We start from the raw sequence: 25,737 nt of genomic DNA, 5'->3' as shown, positions 1-25,737 counted from the left end.
GTTGTTGTTTTTTTTGTTTCGATTTGAAATACTAGTCATATTGTCATATTCATGAATCACAATATTTACACTGTACTCCAGGGTTTGATAAAGAATACTGTACACAGTACACCGTTGTAGATAAAACATTTAAGAAGATTACTGGAGTGTTTTAAAAGAAAATACTTTTTTTTTCTTAATTGAAACTTCCAGGTTTGATTCATTATGTTACTTTTTTTTTTTACTTTCTGTATTAGTACCTTGTCTAAAAAATGTCGTACTTTAGTAAAAATGGCGAAAAAAAAATGTGTTGACAGCAGGGAGTTTTCATTTTAATTTTAGTTAAAGTTTTAGTAATTTTGTTGTGTTTTTCTCACCATTATTATTGTTATTATTTTTAATATATTTATTTTTGTAAATATTTTTATTTCAGGTTTAGTTTGAATTTTATTTTAGTACATGAAGTTAAACTTAATGAAAATCATAATGACATTTCCTTGACAACAAGCTAAAATACATGTAATGTTTTTATATATATATATATTTTTAATTTCATGCAACATTTTTTTTATTTTTATTTATTTATTTTTATTTACTTATTTATTTATATTTATTTACTGTGGCATTAGTATCTTTGCCAAAAAAGTGTCATACTTTAGAAAAAAGTTTCATACTTTGGGAAAAACAAGTGTTAACAGTAGGTTTTCATTTTAATTTAAGTTAAAGTTTTAGTAATTTTGTTGTGTTTTTCTCATTTTTATCATTATTGTGTTTATATATATATATAAAATATTTAAAAATATATGTATATATATACATATATATATATATATATGTATATATATACACATATGTTTTTAAATATTTTTATTTCAGGTTTAGTTTAAATTTTATTTTAGTACATGAAGTTAAACTTTTACTTCGTGAAGTTCAATATTTTTTTTTTCATTTTGCGTAACTTTTGTTTTTTACTGTGCCTTTAGTATCTTTGCCCAAAAAGTGTCATACTTTAGAAAAAAGTTTCATATTTGGAAAAAAAATAAGTGTTAACAGTAGGGTTTTTTATTTTTTATTTAATTTATGTTTTATTTATTATTTTAATTTAAGTTAAAGTTTTAGTAATTTTGTTGTGTTTTTCTCATTATTATTGTTTTTATATATATCTATATCTATATGTTTTTAAATATTTTTATTTTAATTTCATGTAACATTTTTTTTTTACTGTGGTATTATTTTTATTATTTTTATTTAATACCATTTTAATTTCAGTTAAAGTTTTTATAATTTTGTTGTTTTTATTATTATTAGTAGTAGTAGTATTTAATACCTGTATAGTTTTTTAAAATAATATTTATTTTAGGTTTAGTTTTCAATTGATCTTAGTACATAAATTTTAATTGTTTAATATTTTTTTTATTTCATGTAACACTTTATTTTTTTTATTTTTTGTGGTTTTATTTTTAGTTAACTATAATAGCTGATATTAATTTAAGACCTGTATATACAGTCCTCTGAATATAAATTTTAATGTTACGTTTATAAATATGCTGGTATAAAATACAGGTATTAAATTAAAAGGTGTCCTACTTACGAAAAAAAACAACAACAGTTCATACTTTTTAAAAAATGTAGTAACACCGAAAAAAAAGTGTACTGGGAAAGGATAAGAAACAGGTCAGAAAGGTCAACAGGGTTCAATAGGGTTTCCACACCAGTTGCATTAAAAACTATAATCCAAGTAATATTTGTTTTTATTCTGTGATAAAATGTTATCTTATTTAGTTTTTTTTCTGTAGACCAATGCATATCTCCACAGTATAAAGCTGCATTATACAGAGGCAAATTTCTTGTCAAATCAGGCATTCATTTTATAACGGCACAGTTGATTCTTCTGTAAAGGCTAAATAAACAGTGCTGCCATTAACACTGAAAGAAAGGAGACATACAGAGGTGAAATCATACTTGAAAGAGCTCCTGCAGAGACAGAGACGTCTGTTTACATACTGGAGACAGTCTCACAACTATACCTGCCATTAGCTTCAAAACACCAACATTTCCTCCAGATTAGAGATGATCAGTGTGTTTTGAAATATACACACACACACACACACTACTGTTCCAAAGTTTAGGGTCAGTAAGATTTTTAAAAGTTTTGAAATAAGTCTCTTATGCTCACCAAAGCTGCATTTATTTGATCAAAAATTGAACAAAATTGTGAAGTATTTTTGCAATTTAAAATAATTGTTTTCTGTTTGATTGTATTTTAAAAAGTAATTTATTTTTGTGATGCAAAGCTGAATTTTCAGCATCATTACTCCAGTCTTCAGTGTCACATGATCCTTCAGAAATCTAGAAACATTTATTATTATTATTATTATCAATATTTAAAACAGTTGAGTACCTTTTATTAGGATTCTCTGATAAATAGAAAGATCCAAAGATCAGCATTTATCTGAAATAAAAAGCTTTTGTAACATTATACACTATATCAAATGATAGATGATACATGATAGAAATTAATATTCTTATTTAGCAAGGATGCTTTAAATTAGTCAAAAGTGATGATGAAGACATTTGTAACGTTACAAAAGATTTCTATTTCACATAAATGCTGTTCTTTTGAACATTCAGCAAAGAAACCTGAAAAAATAATAAGAAATGTTTTTTGAGCAGCAAATCAGAATATTAGAATGATTTCTGAAGGGTCGTGTGACTGGAGTGATGATGCTAAATATTCAGCTTTGTGAAATCAAAAGAATAAATTACATTTTAAAATATATTCAAATAGAAAACAGTTATTATAAATTGCAAAAATATTTAATAATTTTGCTGGACTGTGGATCAAATAAACCATTAGAAATCATTAGAATCATTCTAAGATGCTAAAAATGACTGTTTTCATGAAACGTTATGTATTTTTATGTAAATTTGTATTTTTAAAAAAACATTTCTACTATGTACTGCCAGAAGGAAGAGATTTAAAAAAAAAAATATGTTTCACGTGCAATTTTACGTGTTAAAACAAACTGGCTGCTGAATTTAACATATATTTATATGTTCTTACCCAGCATTCAAGAAAAAACATTCATTATATACAGTGAGCATGTATAGATGTTTGGCGGTTGGGAAAAGTGGGCCAAAATGAAGCAGGTGCACAAAAAGGACGTTAAAATAGGCATCATCTGACCACAAACACATCCTGCATATATGCAACAATGTCGACATATGCAACAAATACTGTCTCTCACAAAACTGTAAGCTTCCTTAAGAAATAAGGCATGTCTGCAAATATCAGTAGAACATTTTTATGTTTAGTAAATGCAACTTGAATATATATATATATATATATATATATGTATATGACCCTGGACCACAAAACCAGTCTTAAGTCGCCAGGGTATATTTGTAGCAATAGCCAAAGATTTTTCTTTTATGCCAAAAATCATTAGGAAATTAAGTAAAGATCATGTTCCATTAAGATATTTTATAAATTTCCTACTGTAAATATATCAAAACTTAATTTTTGATTAGTAATATGCATTGCAAAGAACGTAATTTGGAAAATTTTAAAGGCGATTTTCTCAATATTTTGATTTTTTTGGACCATCAGATTCCATATACTGAAATAGTCGTATCTCGGCCAAATATTGTTCTATCCTAACAAACCATACATCGATGGAAAGCTTATTTATTCAGCTTTCAGTTGAAGTATAAAGCTCAATTTCGAAAAATTGACACTTATGACTGGTTTTGTGGTCCAGGGTCACACACACACACACATATACATATATATATATATATATATATATGTAAGGAGAGAGAGAGACATTTTGATTTTTAATTCAAATGATCTTTAATTTAAAAAGTAGAAAATAAGAAATAAATATTTCATGTTCAAGTTTCAAAGACAAACAATGTCTCATGAATGTCTCAAAGTAGTATCTGATAAAAAATAATTACAATTTCTCATTATTTACCTTATTTACAAAGAACCATTTGTTAAAACCTGAAACTGCATATGCATATGGTGCAAAACAACAGAGAAAATGATTAAATTATTGGCAAATACTGAGTAAAGTATCAGATATGTGATGTTTATAAAACATCTGCAGTCTCTTTTTCATCATCTTATAACCATTTACATATGAAACATGATCTGATCATAACCGGGAGCTAAAATATCAGGCTCGGTGATGTAAGCACAGACACATTTGTAGTGATAATCACAAACAGACAGATTCAGGCATTTCTTTCAGATGGAGGAATGAACTCCAGACCCAGGTAGGCAAAAATCTCCTCTTCCGTCTTTGCTCTGAGATACAGATTCTGTATAGTTTTACAGAGAGAGATCTAAATGTAGCTACTCCAGCAATATGTTGAGTATTTTCACAATCAGACTTTTAACATGGACATATAAAAGCTATCCACCTTATTTTTTAATGTTGAAATAAGCCTATGGGCGAGACCTACAGTTCATTAGTTGCTAATGAGAAGAATAACAACGCACAGTAAACGGTAAAACTGTTTGCACTTCAAACCAGTGTGTTCATAATTAAGATAATACAATAAAAATAATATGGTAAGACACACCAATTTGCAAAATCAAGCAGCAAAATGAACTGTTTTGTACAGCTAAAAATAGCTGGACGCGATTGAGACCAGAAGCCACACCCATAAAAAGTACAAATTCGCCCACTCTTGCCGGAAAAATAAGTTGGATATATTATATTATATATAGGCCGAATGGTGTTTTATATATCCATTATTCAAATATGGTACGGTATGATGTATTTTTAGTGTGTTTGAGTTTATTTTACCTGTTTGCTGTCGTAAAGGGCGTGACTGCTCAAGGACATGTTCTTCTCTTGCCCCGCCCACCGTCTCAACTCCCTCTCAAACAGCTGCAGAACAAACATCATGAGTGAACAAAACTGACCTGAAAACACTGCCAGCACATGAAGTCAGGTGTGACGGCACAGTTTAGACAATCACACTCACAGATGTCAATAAAGAGACCCAGAAAACATAACAATGGAGTAAGATTTGAACAACAGCACAAAGGAAAATGAAAACTACATTTAAGAAAATATAGTAAATGAAAATTAAAAAAATATAATATAAATCATTACAAAATTATATTTATAAAAATATAAATCATTACAAAAATACATAAATCAAAAGTTGTAAAAATAAACATTTCTATTTATGGGAAAAATCAACAGAACTTTTATATATATTTTTTCATAAACAGCTAAAAATTTTAAAAATATTTTAAAAATCATATCAAATATGTATTTATGAAAAACAAACAGATAGACAAATGTAATTGTTTCATGAAAATATTTTTCTATTTACAGAAAAAAAAAAAATTAACTCTATTTTTTTCATAAACAGCAAAATATTTTAATCAAATCAATTAAAAATCATATCAAAAGTTGTCTGAAAATGAAAATATTTTTATATGTATATTTAAAAATATTTTAATAGAAACAAATGTGTCATGAAAATATTTTATATTTATGAAAGAAACTTCATATTTAATTTTTTTCACAAACAGCTAAATATTTTACTCAAATCAATACAAAATAATTTCAAATGTTGTCTGAAAAATAAACAGACACACAGAAATGTATTTAACATGTATTTAACAAATCAATCAAAAATCTAAATCAAACGCTTGAAATAAAAATATTTGCATATTTACAAATTAAGGAAAAAAAAAAAACAAATATACCCATACATATTCAAACAACTTTTTTTTTCCAACCAATAATCAGTGATCTTAGTGATATACATATATATATATATATATATACATATATATATATATACACACACATAACCACACACACACACACACACACGTAAATATACATAGAAATCAAATGTTCAAATAATAAAAAAAAAAATTCAATCAATCAAGTTGTTTCATGGAATATTTATATTTATAATATAATTTTATTTTCTTTTATCATCAGATCAAAATCAAAAAATAGTTGAAAATATAAATATTTAACAATTATTTTCAATCAATAATCAGTAATCTGACTACTATGAAAATGACTGAATTTAGTGTTTAAAAAAGAACTTCAAAACGTGTTTGTTTCAATCAAAACCAAATAAATTTCAACTAAAATTTCAACTAAAACCAAACCACACATAAAAAGTAGTGCAGAAGCTACACACCTTTGACCCGGTCCATCCGAGAGTGGCGAAGGCAAACTGACTGTAGGGACTGACCACTAGATCGACCCGCACGGCTCTCCAGCCCGACTCTTCTGAATCACGCTCACTAGGCTTTTCATTTTCACGTCCTGTACTAACATCCTCAGCAGGAGCAGTGAAATTCGATTTGTATCTCACAGCAGACGTCTGAAGCTTAAATATAGAAAAGCATCTCTCAAAGCGATCCATGTTATTAGGTGGCCGAGCTGGACCATCCATTTTCTCCAGATAAGAGTTTCTGGTCGTCTTCTGATACAGAAGTAAACCCTGATGAAAAATAAACATTAACCATTTAATCCCAAATTTTTCCTAGACATGAAAATATCCATATGATGCGTCATAGGTAACCCTTTGAAATTATTTTTTGGAAAAGTGTGTAAAAAATTGTGTGTTATGGTCGGTCACAATTGTGGGAACTAAACTGCTTTGGACATGTGAGAATTTGCTTTAACCATGTGAAACTGCACATATTTTTTCTTTCCTTTATTTTTTTCAATATTTGCAGGAAGTGCACTATAACACCAGCTTTACAAATGAAAACCATTTTACAATCACTATTGTGACCAGTTGGATTAAATGGGTTAATTCAACATCAGAAACTCACTTTAAAAGTTTAAAATGTCATCAAACATCCATACAGGGTTGATTTGATCATGCAAGTATTCACAGAACTTCACGAGTACCTGCTCCTCTAGCCAGTTTGTGATTTTAGGCATCAGTCCTTCCTCTTTTCCTTCCTCTGGATGTGTAATGAGAAAGTCCACATCATGACCGACTTCCTTCCCCCTAAAATATATAGCAAATCTCAACTGCTTGTTAAAAAAAAAAAAAGTAAACTATATCATTGTCCAGCTCTAATCTGCTAAGTGCAACTATAAGGCATAAAGATTTTAAGATATCGTTTTGAATACATTGAAACAATGCATATTGTAAAAGGTGCTATACAATTAATTTGACTTAACCTAAAATGTACATGAATGCTCAAAAACTACTTTGAAGATACAGTATTAAGGAAAGATTTGCACATCATTAGCACACAGACCTCCTGAAGCCTCCCATGAGTTGGATTTCTGCTCCGGGCAGCACAGAGTGCACAGCTTTCTCTACAATATCACTGATGACATCAGCCTCCACCTTAGTAACGGGTTTCTGGAGGTCATTGTAATACTGGACTCCTGAAATTCATGACGTCAGAGGTCACACACACACACACACACATTAATATATATATATATACAAATTAGTGTATCATTATGTAAATATTTTCTGAAAAATGCATGTAATATTTTTTTGAAAATATAAAATACTTAATAAATATAATTAAATAAATATGTACACATACACAGCTGCTCAAAATGTTGGGATCAGTATTTTTAATTTTTTAAAGAAGCCTTTTCTGATCATCAAAGCTGTTTATTTCATTAAAAATACATGGAAAAAAAACCTTAATATTTTAAAATATTATTGCAATTTAAAATAGTGGTTTTCTATATGAATATACTTTATAACAGAATTTATTCCTGTGATGCAAAGCTGAATTTTCAGCATCAATAGTCCAGTCTTCAGTGTCACATGATCTTTCAGAAATTATTCTAATATGCTGTTTTATTATCAATGTTACAAACAGTTTTGCTGCTTAATATATATATATATATATATATATATATATATATATATATACACCCACACACACACACACACACACACACACACATATATACATTTTTTGGTTTATTTGTTTGTTTTGTTTTGTTTTTTTGAACCTGTGATACTTTTTTCAGGATTCTTTGATGAATAAAAAATTAAAAGGAACAGCATTTATTTAAAATAGAAATCTTTTGTAACAATATACACTACCATTCAAAGTTTGGGGTCAGTAATTTTTTTTTCTTTCTTTGCAAGAAATTAACACTTTTATTCAGCAAGGATGTGTTAAATTGATAAAACATAATAATAAAGACTTATATTGTTAGAAAATATTTATATTTTGAATAAATGCTGTTCTTCTAAAATTTTTATTCATTAAAGAATCCTGAAAAAAGTACACACACACGTTTTTCACTTTTTTTTCCAATGACGAATCAGTGAATTTTTTTGGTAAAATATGAATATAATTACAAATAACCAAATAATAAATGTCAACAGTGAAATGCAGTACCTGCTTGCTGTGCACGGTTCAACTGCTGTCCTGTGCGAATCAAATCATCTGGAGATCGCAAACCCTCTCTAAACCAGCGATCTGCCGTCCGCACACCCACTCCGAAAATACCAGTTAATGCCTGCAGAAAAGGAAGATATAACTTCATAATAATTCACGAACTAAAGCTGACAAATCAGGCATATTATTTACACTGCCTGCAGAGTTATTTCTGCAGTATATACAGTATATACTATGAGTACTACCCATCATTACCTTCATGGCCTGAAATTGCTCTGATTGTCTTGTTGATTCTACTTCTCTTGATGATCCATCTTCTAAAATCTCCTAACATGGTGAAATAACCTTTTTTAACAGAAATATCTAAATAATAAGGATTTTTGACAAGCTAACAGAGCTTGATCATCACCTTTATAACCCTCTGTGAATGGTCACCCAGGCAGGGCAAACACCTCAGATCTTCCATGCTCTTCACGCGACAGGGAAGCGCCTTCAAGACAGAAGCTGCCCGTCTGAACGCCACGCTCCGTCCTTCATTATCATTATATTCAGCATTTTGAGACAAGATTTCAAGAGCCTCCTACAGGACAGAGTGTCAAACTGTTTATCTTTAGCTTAACGACAACAAACGTTATTAGAAAGCCTTTGAGACAATAAATAACTCACTGTTAGAAAAGAATTGTGGTGTTTTAAAGGCGTCCGTCTTTGACATGCATAACTTTTCATCTGCATTGCAGACGGGTCTCCGCTGGGTTTCGGGTTAACCTGCAACACATTAACATACAATATGAGTCAAAAGTTTTTGAACAGTTAGATTTTTAATGTGTATTAAAGAATTTTCTTTTTCTCACCAAGCCTGTATTTATTTGATCAAAAATACAGCAAAAGCAGTAATATTGTGAAATATGTTTACTATTTTTACTACATAATTAGTCTTCAGTGTCACATGAAGCTGTTCAAGAAACATTTATTATAATTATCATCATCATCATCAATATTTAAAACAGTTGAGTACATTTTTTCAGGATTCTTTGATTGATAGTAAGATCCAAAGATTAGCATTTATATGAAATAAAAAGCTTTTGTAACATTATACACTATACCATTCAAAATCTTGGTAAGAAATTATAGAAATGATTACTTTTATTTAGCAAGGATGCTTAAAATTGATCAAAAGTGATGATAAAGAAAGACATTTATAACGTTTCAAAAGAATTCTATGTCAGATAAGTTATGTTCTTTTGAACCTTCTATTCATCAAAGAAATTCTACTCAGCTGTTTTCAACATAATAATAACAATAAATGTTTTTTTTTAGCAGCAAATCAGAATATTAGAATGATTTCTGAAGGATCATGTGACTGGAGTAATGATGCTAAATATTCAGCTTTGAAATCACAGGAATAAATTAAAATTTAAAATATATTCAAATAGAAAACAGTTATTTTAAATAGTAAAAATATTTCAGAATTTTACTGCTTTTGCTGTACTCATGATCAAATAAATGCAGGCTTGGTGAGCAAAAGAGACTTATTTAAAAACATTAAAAATCTTATTGTTAAAAACTTTTGACTGGTAATGTGTCCATAAACACAGTTTAAGCAACTGAGCGTCTTGGTACCTTTAGTATGTGTCTCTCCTGAACTATAACGGGACGTCCTGCCTCCATGCTCTCCGTAAACCACCTGATGTCCAACGAATGGACAGAACTGGAGGCGTCCCATCCAGTTTGGCTTTCCAACCAGGTCTGAACTTCATCTCCACTGTTGTTTTCTGACACAACATGTGTAATGGAAGAACTGTGAAAGAGAAAAAAAACAGGAATAGTCCAAAGGTTGCACCCCTACTACAAAAACTACTGTGGTAATACCATACCCTGGTGAAAAAAAACAGCATAAGCTGGTAGGTATGTTTTGATGCTGGAATGCTGGTTAGGTAGGTTTTGATGCTGGTTTAAGCTGGTCCTTTGCTGGTTTATGCTGGTCCTTGACCAGCAACATGACCAGCAAAAACCAGCAAAAGACCAGCTGGTTTATGCTGGTTCTTAGCTGGTTTAAGCTGGTCCTTTGCTGGTTTTTGCTGGTCATGTTGCTGGTCACGGACCAGCATGAACCAGCAAAGGACCAGCATAAACCAGCTAAGGACCAGCTTAAACCAGCTACCACCATAAACCAGCAAAGGACCAGCTTAAACCAGCTAATGACCAGCATGAACCAGCAAAGGACCAGCATAAACCAGCAAAGGACCAGCTTAAACCAGCATCAAAACCTACCTAACCAGCATATGCTGGTTTTTTCACCAGGGTAGTAAAGCGATGATGGTTCGTACCTGTAGGTTTCTTTAATAAGAAATCCTTTGCTCCGTCCTAGTTTTGTAAGAAAAGCTCTTCTAGATGTTCCCATCTTCCTCTCCAATATGAATATGGAAACATGGGGAAATTTGCAGGTGTCATTCTGCTGGTTTACAGGTAGAGAGACTTTCCTGCGTTTTAATGGGATCATAATCTAGAATAAACACTCTGGATCCTCCGCCTAAAATCATATAACCTTCATCACCCCATCCACCACCACAGAGTAGATCAGATCAGACCCTCTGTGCTTATTTCTGCACTTTCACCAGACTGAGGGAAAAGGTGTCACTTGTGCGTCACAGAAATAAAATACGTCAGTAGAACGGCGGTTATGGTGAAACAAGTGCGCGCGGTGGTGGCCCGAAAGTTGTCTCTAATTGGTCACCGTGAGTTTAGATAATAAGTATTCTGTTTTAACGCTCCACTTATTGTTTTTAAAATAAAGAGCTATAAAGAAACGCTTATCAATATAATTATTTCGCTGAAAGCTGTTCTCATCACTGCTAAACGATGCGGTGCTATCACGTGATACCTGTTACTTTTCTCCGCGCTGGTGAAGCTGGACCAATCATAGTCATTTGTGATTACTTGAAAATTACATATAGAAATTATTCTGCCATATTCTAATTATTTATAAAAGTATCAAGGATGTTTATTAATCTATTTAAACGATAATATCGCTGTAAACGAAGGTTTTCAAAAACGTAAAGCATCTTCAAATTTGAATGTGATTGAACGAGAGTTTAGGTTTTTGGGCCACAGGCGCCACCTTTCGGAAGACGGACCTAAGGGCTCATAACATTGTATCCAAGGGGATCTATTTTGAGTGGTGCACATGTCGAAAAAGTTTTGGTGCAACCATAAAGAGTTCCGACTTCATATACGTCTCCTGCGACATTAACTTAACTCGCAGCAGTTACATAATAAAAAATAAAATAATAAACGCTAAGGGCATACTTTCTCGATTTTTTTAAATGCATTAACAATCCACGTTACAATCACGTGAAAGGGAAGGGATGTGACCTTGCAATAAAACGCACATGGTCATGGTTGTTCAACTTTTAACGTATTTTGTTCATTTTAGAATATTTATATGCATGTATAAGAGATGTAATTTTTGTTCTGTATTTCTCTTCATTAATTTATACTGAATTCTTATCACATACGTGAATGAATTAAAATGATTGATAGAAATATTTAATTTTCGTCTGGTAAATGTATTATATTTAAATTACATAAATTATTCTATGTATTTTAAAGAAAATGTATTGTGGAAGATTTTTGCTGTCAGAGCAATAAATAATAATTCATAAAACATTTTAAATATTTAAAAATCATAAAAAACTACCCAGAACATAGTTTAACAGATTGTGTTGAAAAAAAAAAAAAAAACTCCAAAAGACAAAATGTTTTTTTTGTTTGTTTGTTTTTTTTTTTTTTTTTTTTAAATATGTTATTACTTCATTACTTCAACTGTTGACTTTATGTGAACGCATCAGCTGTTAGATCAGGCTGCAGTCATATGACACACTGAGTGTCTCACTTCCTCAAACTTTCTCAGTTCATCCTACGGCGTGTGCTGCTGTTCGCCACTCAAAACCCCCTCGTCTGCTTGTCACCGTCTTTCCAGGCAGACACATCGCGGGTTTGGTTTGGTTTTGGCCTCATGGCGAGCCCGCGGGTCGGTCAGTGGAGGTCCAGTGCGCGTGTCCTGTCCACCTGTCTATTTGTCGCGCTTCTCACCTGCACGCTCAGGTGTTCAGAATGCGTCAAACTGAGCAACATCATCCTCATTCTCACCGACGACCAGGATGTGGAGATGGGGGGAATGGTAAGTGTACAAAATTAGAGTACAAATGCGTTTTTATTTGTCGTGCACCATCACAGTAGCACTTTCTCACGAAGTACTGTGGTGGGAACTTGCTGGTAACAGTGGTTTTAGAGGGTGATACCATGATACTGAAATGTATGCACTATATGAACTTATAATTATTTCAAATATGATTTTATTGAGACAATACTCAAATTAACTTCTAAAAATACAATGTTACTACCTTGGTGTATATACAGGTGCATCTCAATGAATTAGAATGTAGTGGAAAAGTTCATTTATTTCAGTAATTCAACTAAAATTGTGAAACTCGTGTTTCGAATAAATTCAATGCACACAGACTGAAGTAGTTTAAGTCTTTGGTTCTTTTAATTTAGAAAGATTTTGCCTCACATTTAACAAAAAAAACATCAATTCACTATCTCAGCAAATTAGAATATTGTGACATGCCAATCAGCTAATCAACTCAAAACACCTGCAAAGGTTTCCTGAGCCTTCAAAATGGTCTCTCAGTTTGGTTCACTAGGCTACACAATCATAGGGAAGACTGCTGATCTGACAGTTGTCCAGAAGACAATCATTGACACCCTTCACAAGGAGGGTTAGACACACACATTCATTGCCAAAGAAGCTGGCTGTTCACAGAGTGCTGCATCCAAGCATGTTAACAGGAAGTTGAGTGGAAGGAAAAATTGTGGAAGAAAAAGATGCACAACCAACCGAGAGAAGCGCAGCCTTGAGAGGCTTTTCAAGCAAAATCGATTCAAGAATTTGGGCGAACTTTACAAGGAATGGACTGATGCTGGGGTCAAGGCATCAAGAGCCACCATCCACAGACGTGTCAAGGAATTTGGCTACAGTTGTCGTATTCCTCTTGGTAAGCCACTCCTGAACCACAGACAACATCAGAGGCGTCTTACCTGGGCTAAGGAGAAGAAGAAATGGACTGTTGCCCAGTGGTCCAAAGTCCTCTTTTCAGACCTGGGCTTCCATAGCACCTCAGCAGTGCCACAGACTGATCACCTCCATGCCACGGCAGTATGAGGCAGTAATTAAAGCAAAAGGAGCCCCTACCAAGTATTGAGTACATATACAGTAAATGAACATACTTTCCAGAAGGCCAACAATTCACTAAAAATGTTTTTTTTATTGGTCTTATGAAGTATTCTAATTTGTTGAGATAGTGAATTGGTGGGTTTTTGTTAAATGTGAGCCAAAATCATCACAATTAAAAGAGCCAAAGACTTAAACTTCTTCATACTACATATATATTTATATGTATATTTATATTTATATTTATTTATATAAATAAAAAAATATATAATATATAATAATTTAATACTTTAATGTGCTTAATTTTCGTGAAAAAAATGTATATACACTACCTGTCAAACGTTTTTGATGTTTTTTAAAGAAGTATTTTCTGCTCACCAAGCCTGCATTTATTTGATTCAAAGTACAGCAAAAACAGTAAACTTGTGAAATATTTTTACTATTTAAAACAACTGCTTTCTCTTTGAATATGTTTTGAAAATGTAATTTATTCCCATGATGTAAAGCTGAATTTTCAGCATCATTACTCCAGTCACATGATCCTTCAGAAATCATTCTAATATGCTGATTTGCTGTTCAAGAAACATTTTTTATTATTTATATTATTATTATCATTATTGTTGTTATTATTATTATTATTATTATATTAATATTTAAAACAAGTGGCTATGTTTTTCGGGATTCTTTGATAATAGAAACGTCTAACGATCAGCATTTATCTAAAATAAAAATCAGTTGTAACATATAGATTATAATATACAAAAGTGTGGAGTCAGTCATTTTTTTTTTTTTTTTGATGATAAAGACATTTATAATTTTACAGTTCTTAGTTCTTTTTACAATTTTACAATTTTAGTTCTTCTGAACTTTCTATTCATCAAAGAAACCTGAAAAAATTCTGAATTCTGCTTGGCTGTTTTTTTTTTATATATATATATATATATATATATATATATATATATATATTAGCAGCAAATCAGAATATTACAATGATTTCTGAAGGATCATGTGACTGGAGTAATGATGCTAAAAATCACAGGAATAAATTACATTTTGAAATATATTCAAATAGAAAACAGTTATTTTAAATAGTAAAAATATTTGAAAATTGTACTGTTTTTGCTGTACTTTGGATCAAATAAATGCAGGCTTGGTGAGCAGAAGAGAATTCTTTAAAAATATATATATATACATGGTGGCATTTATTCTGCTAGTAGTAAAATGATGTGCTTAAGCATCATAAAAATAATGTCATGTGATTATAAAACTACTAGGCTAAATCAGTCCCATGTGAAAGTCATATTGAAGCTGCTTCTTGTTTTAAGAATCAAGCTCAAGAACAAGTTATTAAACTAAAATTAGTGTGTGAAATCATACTTCCTGTTGACAATTTAGTTGTTGCAGGTGATGAATCATTTTGACACTATAGCCTTCTCACTGAGTCTTTTTTTATCCACAGACCCCCATGAAAAAGACCAAAGAACTGATCGGTGATGCTGGTGTGACTTTCTCCAATGCTGTGAGCGCTCAGCCATGATCCAAAGAGCTTTTAATTGATCCGATCAAATATCACAAGTTTCTTCTTTCCTGTTGTGTTTAGTTCACTGCCACCCCTCTGTGCTGTCCCAGCCGCAGTAGCATCCTCACCGGCAAATACCCACACAATCATTTGGTCCGAAATAACTCCATCTCTGGCAACTGCAGCAGTGCGACATGGCAGAAGGAGGCAGAGCCCTTCACCTTTCCAGTTTACCTCAATAAGTTGCGATACCAGACCTTCTATGGGGGAAAATACCTAAATCAGGTTAGCTTTTGACCCGCCTGGTGCTCTATGCGCTATCACTGGCCTATTTGCATGGTGTTGGTTTTTTAAATTTGCCTACAATGATATCAGAAGCTCTGCATAACGTGTTTAAATATTTGCAGTCTTTCAAATATTTGAAGTGTTCTAAAGCAAGAACATTCTGACGGATTTGAGAAGCATGATATAATGCTAATGCTTATGTTCATTTTCAATTTTCTGCATTTTCTGAGTACCCTGATATTTATTTTATTTTGTTTTACTTTTTCTTTTTATTTCATTTCCAAAATTGTACAAAAATAAATAAGTATATAAGTATATTATAAGTAAAAAAAAATTAAATAAATTATATATATATATATATGTAATTTATTACTATTTTTATTTTGTTTTATTTATTTATTTTTGTGACTTTGTTTTCATGATGAGCACATTTATCCCTCAAATTCTGCTTTTTATTTCAATCAGCAGCGCAACAAAGTCTGCCATGTATAAATACTTTGCAATCTACGTAATATTAATTTAATATTAATTTAACCTAATTTGGTGCTTGCATGTATCTTTTTTCAATATTTAAATGAGAATTGTGAGACTAAAAGCACTTAATTTTCATGAAAAAAAAAAAATGCCGTAGTGCAGAAAGCCTGAAAATAGCATGCATTTCATCATCAAAATATAATTTCATTATTTTCTGAAATGTCAAAATGTATATATATTTTTGGAATAAGAGATGAAATCTGACTCTGGACTGAGTCTTAGCTGGGTTTATGTGATTCTCCCAGCTACTGTTTTTCCTCAGCTTACATAAATCCCTCTCTGTGTCCTCAGTATGGAAGTAAAGACGCAGGCGGTGTGGATCATGTGCCTCCTGGCTGGGACCAATGGCACGCACTGGTAAGTCGGGAACAGACGCATCATTCCAACAATACTTCTCTTTTGCTTTTAGATCGGGATGGAAAAACTTTATGTTCTAAAATATATGTTCTATTCTTCCCTTGTCTGACAATGTCAGTCACCTATAGACAAGCATTCATGCAGAACACATGATTTAGTATAGTCATGTGATGTGCTCCTATTACAACTTGCACTGCAAAATCAGATCTGTTTTTTAACCATTTACTTTCTCTTTCACTGGTTTCAGGGCAAATATTTCATTTTGTTGCATGATCTAACAGTCTTGTGCTTTTATTTGTGTATCTATAGGTGGGAAACTCTAAATATTACAATTACACACTATCTGTGAATGGAAAAGAGGAAAAACATGGAGACAACTATGAGAAGGACTATCTCACAGACCTGGTTGTAAGTTTATACTTTTAAGTGTAGAGTAAACATTAAAACAGGATTTTTAACCCATTTGTGAATGAGGAAAGTAAATAGAGTAATTTGATTTCAAGTTGGAACATGCCATGTCACTTTAAATCAACCATTATTTGTTAGAGGTGTCAACAGTCACTCAATTTTTGCAGCTATTTACTTCCAGCTAATTGTGACAGCCAGTGAATTTGGTTCATCACCTGCTCAACTTGTTTTACGTGGCAAATGCTTCAGTTAACACAATGTGGTTGCCAAATAATATTGCCATTGGCTGTTTTAGAACAAGATACAAACTGTTGACCTCATGACTGACTGAGAAGCCACATAGTTTCATTCTGTGTAACTCTGAAGGTTCAAACCCGCCTCCACACGTCAGACTGCCCATGCTGCAGTGTGTCATGTGACTTCTGTGAGATGCATGACTGGACTGCTTGATATGGCCTGCAACGTTGTTTTATTGCTAGCTGACACTAAAATCTGGGCTGCAACCTCTGCGTCACTAACTGCCGCTCTTTGTTATTATTTAACTACGGGCAGGTGTCCCAGAAACAGATTAACACTAGTCCTAAATTAAACCGCACTCACAATTGTTGTTTTTCCGTAGATAAGCCCTTTTAGTCTGGGGCTGTGTGTAGCGGGGCTATTTTAGTATCACTGAGATACTTCTATAGTTAGTTTTTAATTTTTTATTTTACGTTTTATTTTTTTTAATTTAATTTTTATTTAAATAATTAATATTAAATTAATATTTAATTAATTAATTAAATTAATATTTAATTAATTAAATATATTTATATATTTAGTATTAATTTATTTATTCATTTAAAAAATAATTTCAGATAAAGATTTTGTTTTTGTTTTTTATTTGTTTTGTTTTATTTGTAATTTTTATTATTTTTAAAAATATTTTTGTATAGTCTTTATTCATTTTATTCCCGTTTTAATTTATTTTAGTAAGTAAGACATGTTTGTTTGGCAACTAACTGAAATAAAAATGAGTTTTTTTCATTTTTATATAGGTTATAAGTTATTTTAATACAAGTTATTTATTTAGAAAGAAAATAAGAAAAAGGTCACTGAAACAGTGTATCTGCAGCATGCATTTATTTATATTTTTACTTTAAAAATATGATTCTCATTGCATTAGATATTGCATTAAATATAAACCAAGTTTTCTTGATTTTCTTTTCCTACAGTCTAGTATTAAAATCCAACGTCCATGCCGGACAATCCAGTTTGTTTGCAATTTTTTAAAAACGTATCTTAAATGAAAAAAGAAAGTGGTCAATATCTGAAATAAATAAATATCTGTGTTGATTCTAGTTAAACCAGTCGCTGCATTTCCTGGAGGAGCGGAGCCCCAATCACCCGTTCTTCATGATGTTGTCTCCGCCGTCTCCTCATTCGCCGTGGACGGCCGCTCCTCAGTATCAGCAGTCCTTCGGTGACGTCAAAGCACCACGAGACGGCAGCTTCAACATGCCTGGAAAGGTTCAGCTTTCATTTTCATCCTTAATTAAATCTGACAGATTATGAGGAAGTACTGCAGGTGTAAACAAGTTTGGCGTTACACAATATTTTTAGTACTTTGAGACACCAAACTTTTGTGACACCAGTACTTTTTTTTTAAACATGTAATTAATGCATAATATTACAATTAATAATTATTTTGTGATTAATTATTTAATGTTTATATTATATTTTCTAAAATAAAGCAAGAAGCATGTTTTTTTTTTTTAATTCATGGTTTAGTTTTTCTTTAAACGTGTTCTTAGATGTTGAGTTTTGCCATATTTTTTTAAAAATATGTAATAAATTAATAATATAATGAAATTTTCCTAAATTGTGTGCTTAAATATTAAATATTTTCAATATATATATATATATATATATATATATATATATATATATTCCTGTAATAGCTGTATTTTATTTTCAAATATTAATTTTTAATTCGTAATGGGTTTTTTAATGCATTTTATTTTATATATTTTTGTTATATAAATAGTCAAAATACCAGTGACTGAATAAATTCAAACAATGAATACTAAATTAATAATATATATTAATTGTTAAAATTGTGACATTTTATTTTTTTATATATATAATTACTATTCATTATTATTGTTTTTTTATTATTATTGTTATTAATGCATAATGTTATAAAATTGTCCAAAGCATTTTTTTTAAAATAAAGCAAGAGGCAAGTTTTTTTTAAATTCATTGTTTAGTTTTTCTTTAAACGTGTTCTTAGATATTAAGTTTGACCATAGATACCTTTTAAAATATGTAATTAATGCATAATATTATACAATTTTCCAAAGTTGTGTGATTTAAATATTTAATATTTTTAATATATATTGGTGATTTTATTTCTAAAATAAAGCAAGAAGCATGTTTTTTAAAATTCATTATTTAGTTTTTTTTTTTTTTTAATGTGTTCTTAGATATTGTTCTTAAGTTTTGCCAGCTTAACCAGCCACTGAGTGTTAATAAATGTAAACAATAAATACTATATTAATAATTTATATTTATTTGTTAAAAAGATTCATATTATGCATTAACTGTATATTTAAAAACTCTATAATATTATGGATTATAAATGTAATGCATAATATTATGAAATTCACAGTTTTTTCTGTATTTTTTTTGTGTTGTTAAATTATGTTTTTGTTAAATTACATTTTGACCTCAGAATGACCTTAAGATACTCATTCTCTGATCTCAGGACAAACACTGGTTACTACGGCAGCCTACGAATCCAATGCCAAACAGCTCCATTGAGTACCTTGATAACGCTTACCGCAGGAGGTACACACATATAAATTTCACATAACCTTCTATCAAATAAACTTTCTATAAAGATATGTGTATTTAATATCTCTGATAGGTGGCAGACGCTTCTGTCAGTGGACGACATGGTGGAGCAGCTGATTAAGAAACTAGATTCAATAAAGGAGTTGAACAACACGTACATCTTCTACACGTCTGATCACGGCTATCACACTGGTGCGTCTTCAGTCTCCACAGTTTTATTGACCTGTTGTTTTCTGACTTTTTGACACCATATTTTTAACCAATTTCAGGCCAATTCTCACTACCTATTGACAAGAGACAACTGTACGAGTTTGATATCCGCATCCCGCTCTTAGTTCGGGGTCCAGGAATCAAAGCTAAGCAAACACTTCAGGTTAGAGGAGTGAATTACTCGTTCATTGAAAAATGTGTCTAAATATATTGCAATGTGTAAAAAATTCCCTATGTCCACTAGTCTCCAGTGCTGAATATAGATCTTTCTATGACTATCCTGGACATCGCAGGAGTAAATCTCTCCACCGTCAACATGGACGGACAGTCTTTCTTGGCACAGATGGTGAGTGTCTCATGTTTTTTTACTTCCTGTTTCACTATTACTACTAGTACTGTAAATTAAATATTTTTTTATGCTGTCAACTGTTTCATATTTTTCACTACAGTGTCTTCCTCAATGTAGCATATTATCACACACAAACTTATTTTTTTAAAAGAAAGAAATACTTTTATTTAGCAAAGATGCATTAAATTGATCAAAAGTGACAGTAGAGACAAATAAATGCTGTTCTTTCTACTTTCTACATCTACAAAATGAATAATGTTTCTTGACCAGCAAATCAGCATATTAGAGTGATTTCTATAAGATCATGTGACATTTAAGACTGGAGTAATGATGCTGAAAATTCAGCTTTGCATCACAGAAATAAATTACATTTTTAAATGTATGCAAATAGAAATCAGTTATTTTGAGTCAAAATAATATTTCACAATATTGCCCTTTTTACTGTATTTTTGATCAACTAAATGCAGCCTTGGTGGGCGTAAGAGATTGTTTCAGATAAAAGCACCAAATGCATTTGAATCATATAAAACAGTAAAATCACTCACTTCTATTGGTAGTTGCTGCTCTATTTGCAGCAAAAGTAAAACAAAAAAAGATGTTTTTAATGGATTGTTGAACAAATATTTCACAATATTACAGTTTTTATTTTTGATCAAATAAATGCTGCTCTGTAGAGTACTGAAAAATGACATGAATGAGAATTCTCACAGCAAGGATTGTCTTATTTGTCACATTGAAACAGTCTTCTCTGTGTCTTTTCTCTTCTGTTGTTCTCATGAAGGCACCATCACTACGTAATGGCACAGAACGGCCCTTCTTTCTGGTTGAGTACACCGGTGAGGGACATTCCTCTACAGATCCCAGCTGCCCCAAACTCGGCCCGGGACTAGCTGTAAGTGTTTCAGAAGCCATAAATTACACTCTTCAAAACAAAGCTTCTTTATTAGCTTTGATGGCTTTATGAAGAACCTTCAACATCCATGGAATCTTTCAGTTGAACAAAAGATTCTTTATAAGGGAAAAATGTTTATTCACACGAAGAAAAAAAGTTTTTAAAGGGGGATAGTTCCCTCAAAATGAAAATTCTGTCACTAATTACTCACCCTCATGTTGTCCCAAACCCGTAAGACCTTCGTTCATCTTCAGAACACAAATTAAAGATATTTTTTATGAAATCCAAGAGCTTTCTGACCCTCCATAGTAATGATGGGAAGTTTGGATCATTTTGCCAAGTTAAACCTTTTAGTCTCGTTCAGCAAAATGAACGAATCTTTTTTTGAGTCATTTCGTTCATTTTAGCAAAATATAATTGAAATGTTACTTGTTACTTCCCTAACACATCTACTGCTTACGTTGATCACACTACAAACAAAACTGTAATGCTATAAGAAACAGTAAAGATTAATTCATTGTTGACCTGGGTCTTTAGTCTATGATTAACTCACCTCACCTCTTATCTGACCAGTTTTCGAGTCGTTCGTTCAAAACGTGACAGCCCCATAATCTTAACCTACGCAGTCTGAGCCAGAAAGAAAATTGATTAGTTCATTTGTCGAGTTTTTGGGTTCGAGTCGTTCGTTCATCACGTGACAGCCCCATGAGATGAATGAACGACTCGAAAAACCCAAAGACTCAAAACAGGTGAACTAATTCCAGTACCCTAATAGGATGTTGCGTATGCGCGACTGAATGAATCACTCCCCAAAACAACTCGTTCTTCCCAAGTCACATTAAGGATTCAAAATGAACGAATCGTTTAAGAACGACCCATCACTACTCCATAGACACTACCACGGAAACTATCACAGCAGTAGCGTAGCCAGAGAAGAGACACTGGGAGTGCCACATTTATTGTCAGATTGCAACCCAAATTAAGTGCACCAAAAATCAGACGCATATTACTGACATTACAGAGTTACATATTAAAATGACCAGAGATGCAGTTGTAGCCTATGTTTCTTGCGCGAAATCCTCACTGACAGAATTTCATGTGAACCGACAATCAAAAAAAATTTAATGCTGCAAAAGATACTTGACTTCTCATTTAATTTTCACTTCATTCGCGACACAAGCTCCGCAAATTTTAAGTCGTAAGTTTGCATAGGTACAGTTTGCACAATCTGCAAGATATTATAGCAGACAAAAAAAAAAAGAAAAAAATAACATCTTGCATTTATATTGCCCAGAATAAGCTTTTTCACATAATAGGGGTTTACACACAAATTAAGCAGTTTAAAAGTTCACATACGCTGATGTTTAAATGGTAAAATATGTTGTATTAAGAACTGTAGAAAGAAAGAAAGAAAGAAAGAAAAGAGAGAATTCACCATTGTTCCACATTCCCGGTCCTGTTTCAGGCATCCCCACAGCTGCTGCTTTTAGATGAATATGCAATGTACGTGCGCATATCAAATTGATTATTAGCCTATCTCACTTACTGCATGGCATGGAGGCAACTGCGCCATCCCTTGCAATTTTTTTCCCTGCGGAAAGAACTTTTTCTGATTTATGGACACTCACGATAACACCAAAAGGTTGTGCTTTTGTAAAACAGAGGTTGTGCTTTCTGCCGTCTCCGTGAAATAGAGCGTGTCACAGCAATGAACCGGCTACCTGCCTCGCAAAGAAATCCGTAGAATGCTTAAAATGTAGCCTATAGGGAGACGGAACCAATTTAAAGAAAAATATCTCTAATTAAGCAGTCGGAATGAAAAGGTACATTACTCTGTTAAATACATTCATGTGGAGATGGCGAGTGCAGCGTCGGCATTCGGCAGCTTCATCTTTTCAGCAGACACTGACTGAGGAGAAAGCTCTAGTTTTATTAACAAATAATTAAAATGTTTCTTTTCCCCCCAACGCATTCATAATTATTACTTTTGCCGGTGAATGCTTTATGCGTGCGCTTGAGCGCAGAATAGGCTGTAGCCTACGCCTATATATCAAAGGATGGTTAGTGTGTTATCAATTTAATATAAACATGAGTAGTAGACTAGAAAAATCTTTAGTCAGGGGCAGGGCTACTTGGCACTTTTTGCTTTTAAAATAAAATGCTGTGACATTTCGAAAAGCTTGCCTGCTAATCACGTCACGTTATATTGCAATGCAGGAGTTATGCTTACGTAATGAGTCAAATGTTTTTGTTTTATTTCATTTTTATGCGTGTGAGTGCTATGCGGGAGCTTTCTAGAGGGTGCTGAAGTAGCTGCTAGCCCCTCTTTAGCGCCGCCCGTGTTTGTAAGATTATAAAAAACTATTTCTGTATCTATTTTCAGTGGCTACGCCCCTGTATCACAGTCAAGACACAGAAACATAGCTTCATAAAATTAAGGTTGAACCACTGATGGACTATTTTAACAAGTCCTTACTACCTTTCTAGGCCTTGAACATGTCAGTTGCCTTGCTGTCTATGCAGGGTCAGAAAGTTCCTGAATTTCATCAAAAATATCTTAATCTGTGTTCCAAAGATAAATGAATGTCTTAAGGGTTTGGAACGACATGAGGTTGAGTAATTAATTTGGGTGAACTGTCGCTTTAAGAACTGTTCACTAAAAGGTTCTTTGTGGAGCCATGAGTGGTTCTTTCACGTTTCCTCTCTTTTGATTTCTTAAAATTCCAAGTGATGCTTTCTCTTTCTAGGAATGCTTTCCAGACTGCGTTTGCGAAGACGCTTTTAACAACACTTACGCCTGCGTCAGAACTCTAAAGGATGCAAACCTGCAGTACTGCGAGTTTGCTGACAACGAGGTGAGCACATGTCAGTCAGGTGAGCATTTGTGGATCAAACTTTACACTGAACCTTAATTAATTTCTCCTGTGATCCCCTGCAGTCGTTCGTTGAGGTGTACAACCTGACGTCAGATCCCCATCAGCTGGAGAACATCGTGAAGAAGGTCGACCCTACGCTTCTGCAGATCATGAACCAAAGGCTGATCAAGCTGCAGTCCTGCACCGGCGACAGCTGTCGAAACATCAAATAAAACTGCGAGAGGGCGGGCCGGACCCCAGCCCTGCTCTGAAAGCCCATCTCTAGCAGTGAACGCCAAGTTGGGTAATGTGATGACGCATCAGGGTGTTCACTTGCACAAATCTCTCTTGAAATTCTTAAAGAGAGAGTTCACATCCTGTCAGCATTGACTCACTCTTATGTTGTTCTTTTTATCGTACAATGAAAGTGGATGCAAGAAAGAAAGTCAGGTTTGGATGACATTAGGGTGAGTAAATGTTTACAGAATTGCGATGAGCATGAACTCTGCCTTTAATTCTGATCTGGGAAGTCATGCACACTTCCCTCCTTAAAATGTGAATGTGTCTACAGCGTGATTCTAGTTCATATGCTGTCATACAGCTACATGAACAGTTTCTAAGGGCTTGAACCAGTTCAGCTGGAAGATTACTTCTCGTCAGGCTTGCCTTACTTCCTACTGCAATTGTTTTCAGCACTTTTATGATAAATGAATGCTTAAACCAAATCTTGTCATGTTTGTCTAAATATACAACCAACAAAACATTCACCCATGCATTTTAAGAGTTGTTTTTTCTGTTTGACCTTTATTTTTGATTATGCATGGTGGTTTTATTTTGATTTCGTTATACTGTGAATTAAACCTAACAGCAAATGCTGATGTGTCTGTTCTGAAAATCCTGTTCTGATGTTGTTATTTTAAAATGATAAAGGGAAAGGTCTGATATTTAAGGGAATTTTGCCAACTTTGATTTTAATCTAAAATATGATTGTGCCTTTTTTGCACTAAAGCAAAGTGTTTGTGCCTTTGTATGATACAAATGTTTAATTTTGAGTAATCAATAAATTTATGAAAAAAAGTAGTGTCCACTTGATTCAGATTATTTTCCTTCTTGAGGCTATATACATATAGTATATGTATATATATATGTGTGTGTGTGTATATATATATATATATATATATATATATATATATACATACATATATTTTATTTTAAATGTCCTTTTTTTAACTTGTTCTGTTTTATTATTTTGTATTATTTTTTAAATTCTATTTGTAATATTTATATTTGTAGTTTTTTTTTTTAGCATTTTTAATTTGTTTTTATTTTATTTTTTATATTTTGTATTATTAACTATGTTATAATAGCATAACTATTTTAGATATTATCAATGTCATATTTTGTCTTATTTAATTACTCTATTTGATTATTTAATTATGCACTATATTTTATTTTCTTTTATTTAATGTATTTATTTAATTATTCTTTAATTAAATCATTTTTTTTATTTTCGTTTGTGATTTTTTTTTTTTTTTTTTTTTTTTTTTTTTTTTATAATTGTAGAAAAAATAATTTTTTAAATACTTTTTTAGTTTAGAATATTTTTTTATTTATTATACAATTAACAAAGCAAAAAAGCCTCTAACACTAGCTTGCTCTATTTTTGATTTTCTATTCTGTCTGTTTTCTTTATTTATTATATAATTTAAAAAAAAAACTGCTACATGCACTGTGTTAGGCTAACTGACACTTGTCATAGCACTTACATATCATTGCTCTTTTGCTGATTTTTTCTTGCCTCTTGTAAGTTGCTTTGGATAAAAGCGTCTGCTAAATAAATTTTTATATATATATATATAATATGCATAATATTTTTTATATATAGTCCTATTTATTTCTGA

At 31.9% G+C, this 25,737-nt stretch overlaps 2 protein-coding genes across 2 annotated transcripts; one reads left to right on the top strand and one right to left on the bottom strand.

The window, feature by feature from the left end:
* Positions 1-3,836: 3,836 nt before the first annotated feature.
* On the bottom strand, positions 3,837-11,000 carry polm (polymerase (DNA directed), mu). Its single transcript, XM_051120294.1, has 11 exons — positions 10,690-11,000; positions 9,983-10,160; positions 9,029-9,127; positions 8,772-8,942; positions 8,618-8,689; positions 8,363-8,483; positions 7,247-7,379; positions 6,888-6,990; positions 6,166-6,471; positions 4,797-4,880; positions 3,837-4,305 (listed from the first exon to the last, which is right to left on the bottom strand). Exons 1-11 carry the CDS (start codon positions 10,860-10,862, stop codon positions 4,219-4,221), a joined length of 1,527 nt encoding a protein of 508 aa, XP_050976251.1. The 5' UTR covers positions 10,863-11,000; the 3' UTR covers positions 3,837-4,218.
* Positions 11,001-12,236: 1,236 nt separating this feature from the next.
* gnsb (glucosamine (N-acetyl)-6-sulfatase (Sanfilippo disease IIID), b) lies at positions 12,237-24,916 on the top strand. Its single transcript, XM_051121775.1, has 13 exons — positions 12,237-12,542; positions 15,055-15,114; positions 15,196-15,399; positions 16,225-16,290; positions 16,600-16,698; positions 18,037-18,204; positions 19,442-19,524; positions 19,604-19,722; positions 19,800-19,903; positions 19,985-20,086; positions 20,871-20,981; positions 23,729-23,836; positions 23,920-24,916. The coding sequence occupies exons 1-13, from the start codon at positions 12,378-12,380 to the stop codon at positions 24,067-24,069; spliced, it is 1,539 nt and encodes a 512-aa protein (XP_050977732.1). The 5' UTR covers positions 12,237-12,377; the 3' UTR covers positions 24,070-24,916.
* Positions 24,917-25,737: the final 821 nt, after the last annotated feature.

Source organism: Labeo rohita, chromosome 10 (assembly GCF_022985175.1).
Source record: "Labeo rohita strain BAU-BD-2019 chromosome 10, IGBB_LRoh.1.0, whole genome shotgun sequence".
NCBI classification, from domain to species: Eukaryota; Metazoa; Chordata; class Actinopteri; order Cypriniformes; family Cyprinidae; genus Labeo; species Labeo rohita.
The sequence above is the reverse complement of the archived record's forward strand: the minus strand, read 5'-3'. Positions and strand labels throughout refer to the sequence as shown.

Coding starts and splice junctions, on each gene's coding strand:
- gnsb (XM_051121775.1), top strand. CDS start 12,378: ATGGCGAGCCCGCGGGTCGGTCAGTGGAGGTCCAGTGCGCGTGTCCTG. Junction 15,115..15,195: donor GTGTGACTTTCTCCAATGCT/GTGAGCGCTCAG, acceptor TGTTGTGTTTAG/TTCACTGCCACCCCTCTGTG. Junction 19,723..19,799: donor TGATCACGGCTATCACACTG/GTGCGTCTTCAG, acceptor AACCAATTTCAG/GCCAATTCTCACTACCTATT.
- polm (XM_051120294.1), bottom strand. CDS start 10,862: ATGATCCCATTAAAACGCAGGAAAGTCTCTCTACCTGTAAACCAGCAG. Junction 8,943..9,028: donor ACCACAATTCTTTTCTAACA/GTGAGTTATTTA, acceptor TCTGTCCTGTAG/GAGGCTCTTGAAATCTTGTC. Junction 4,881..6,165: donor TCGGATGGACCGGGTCAAAG/GTGTGTAGCTTC, acceptor TTTGTTCTGCAG/CTGTTTGAGAGGGAGTTGAG.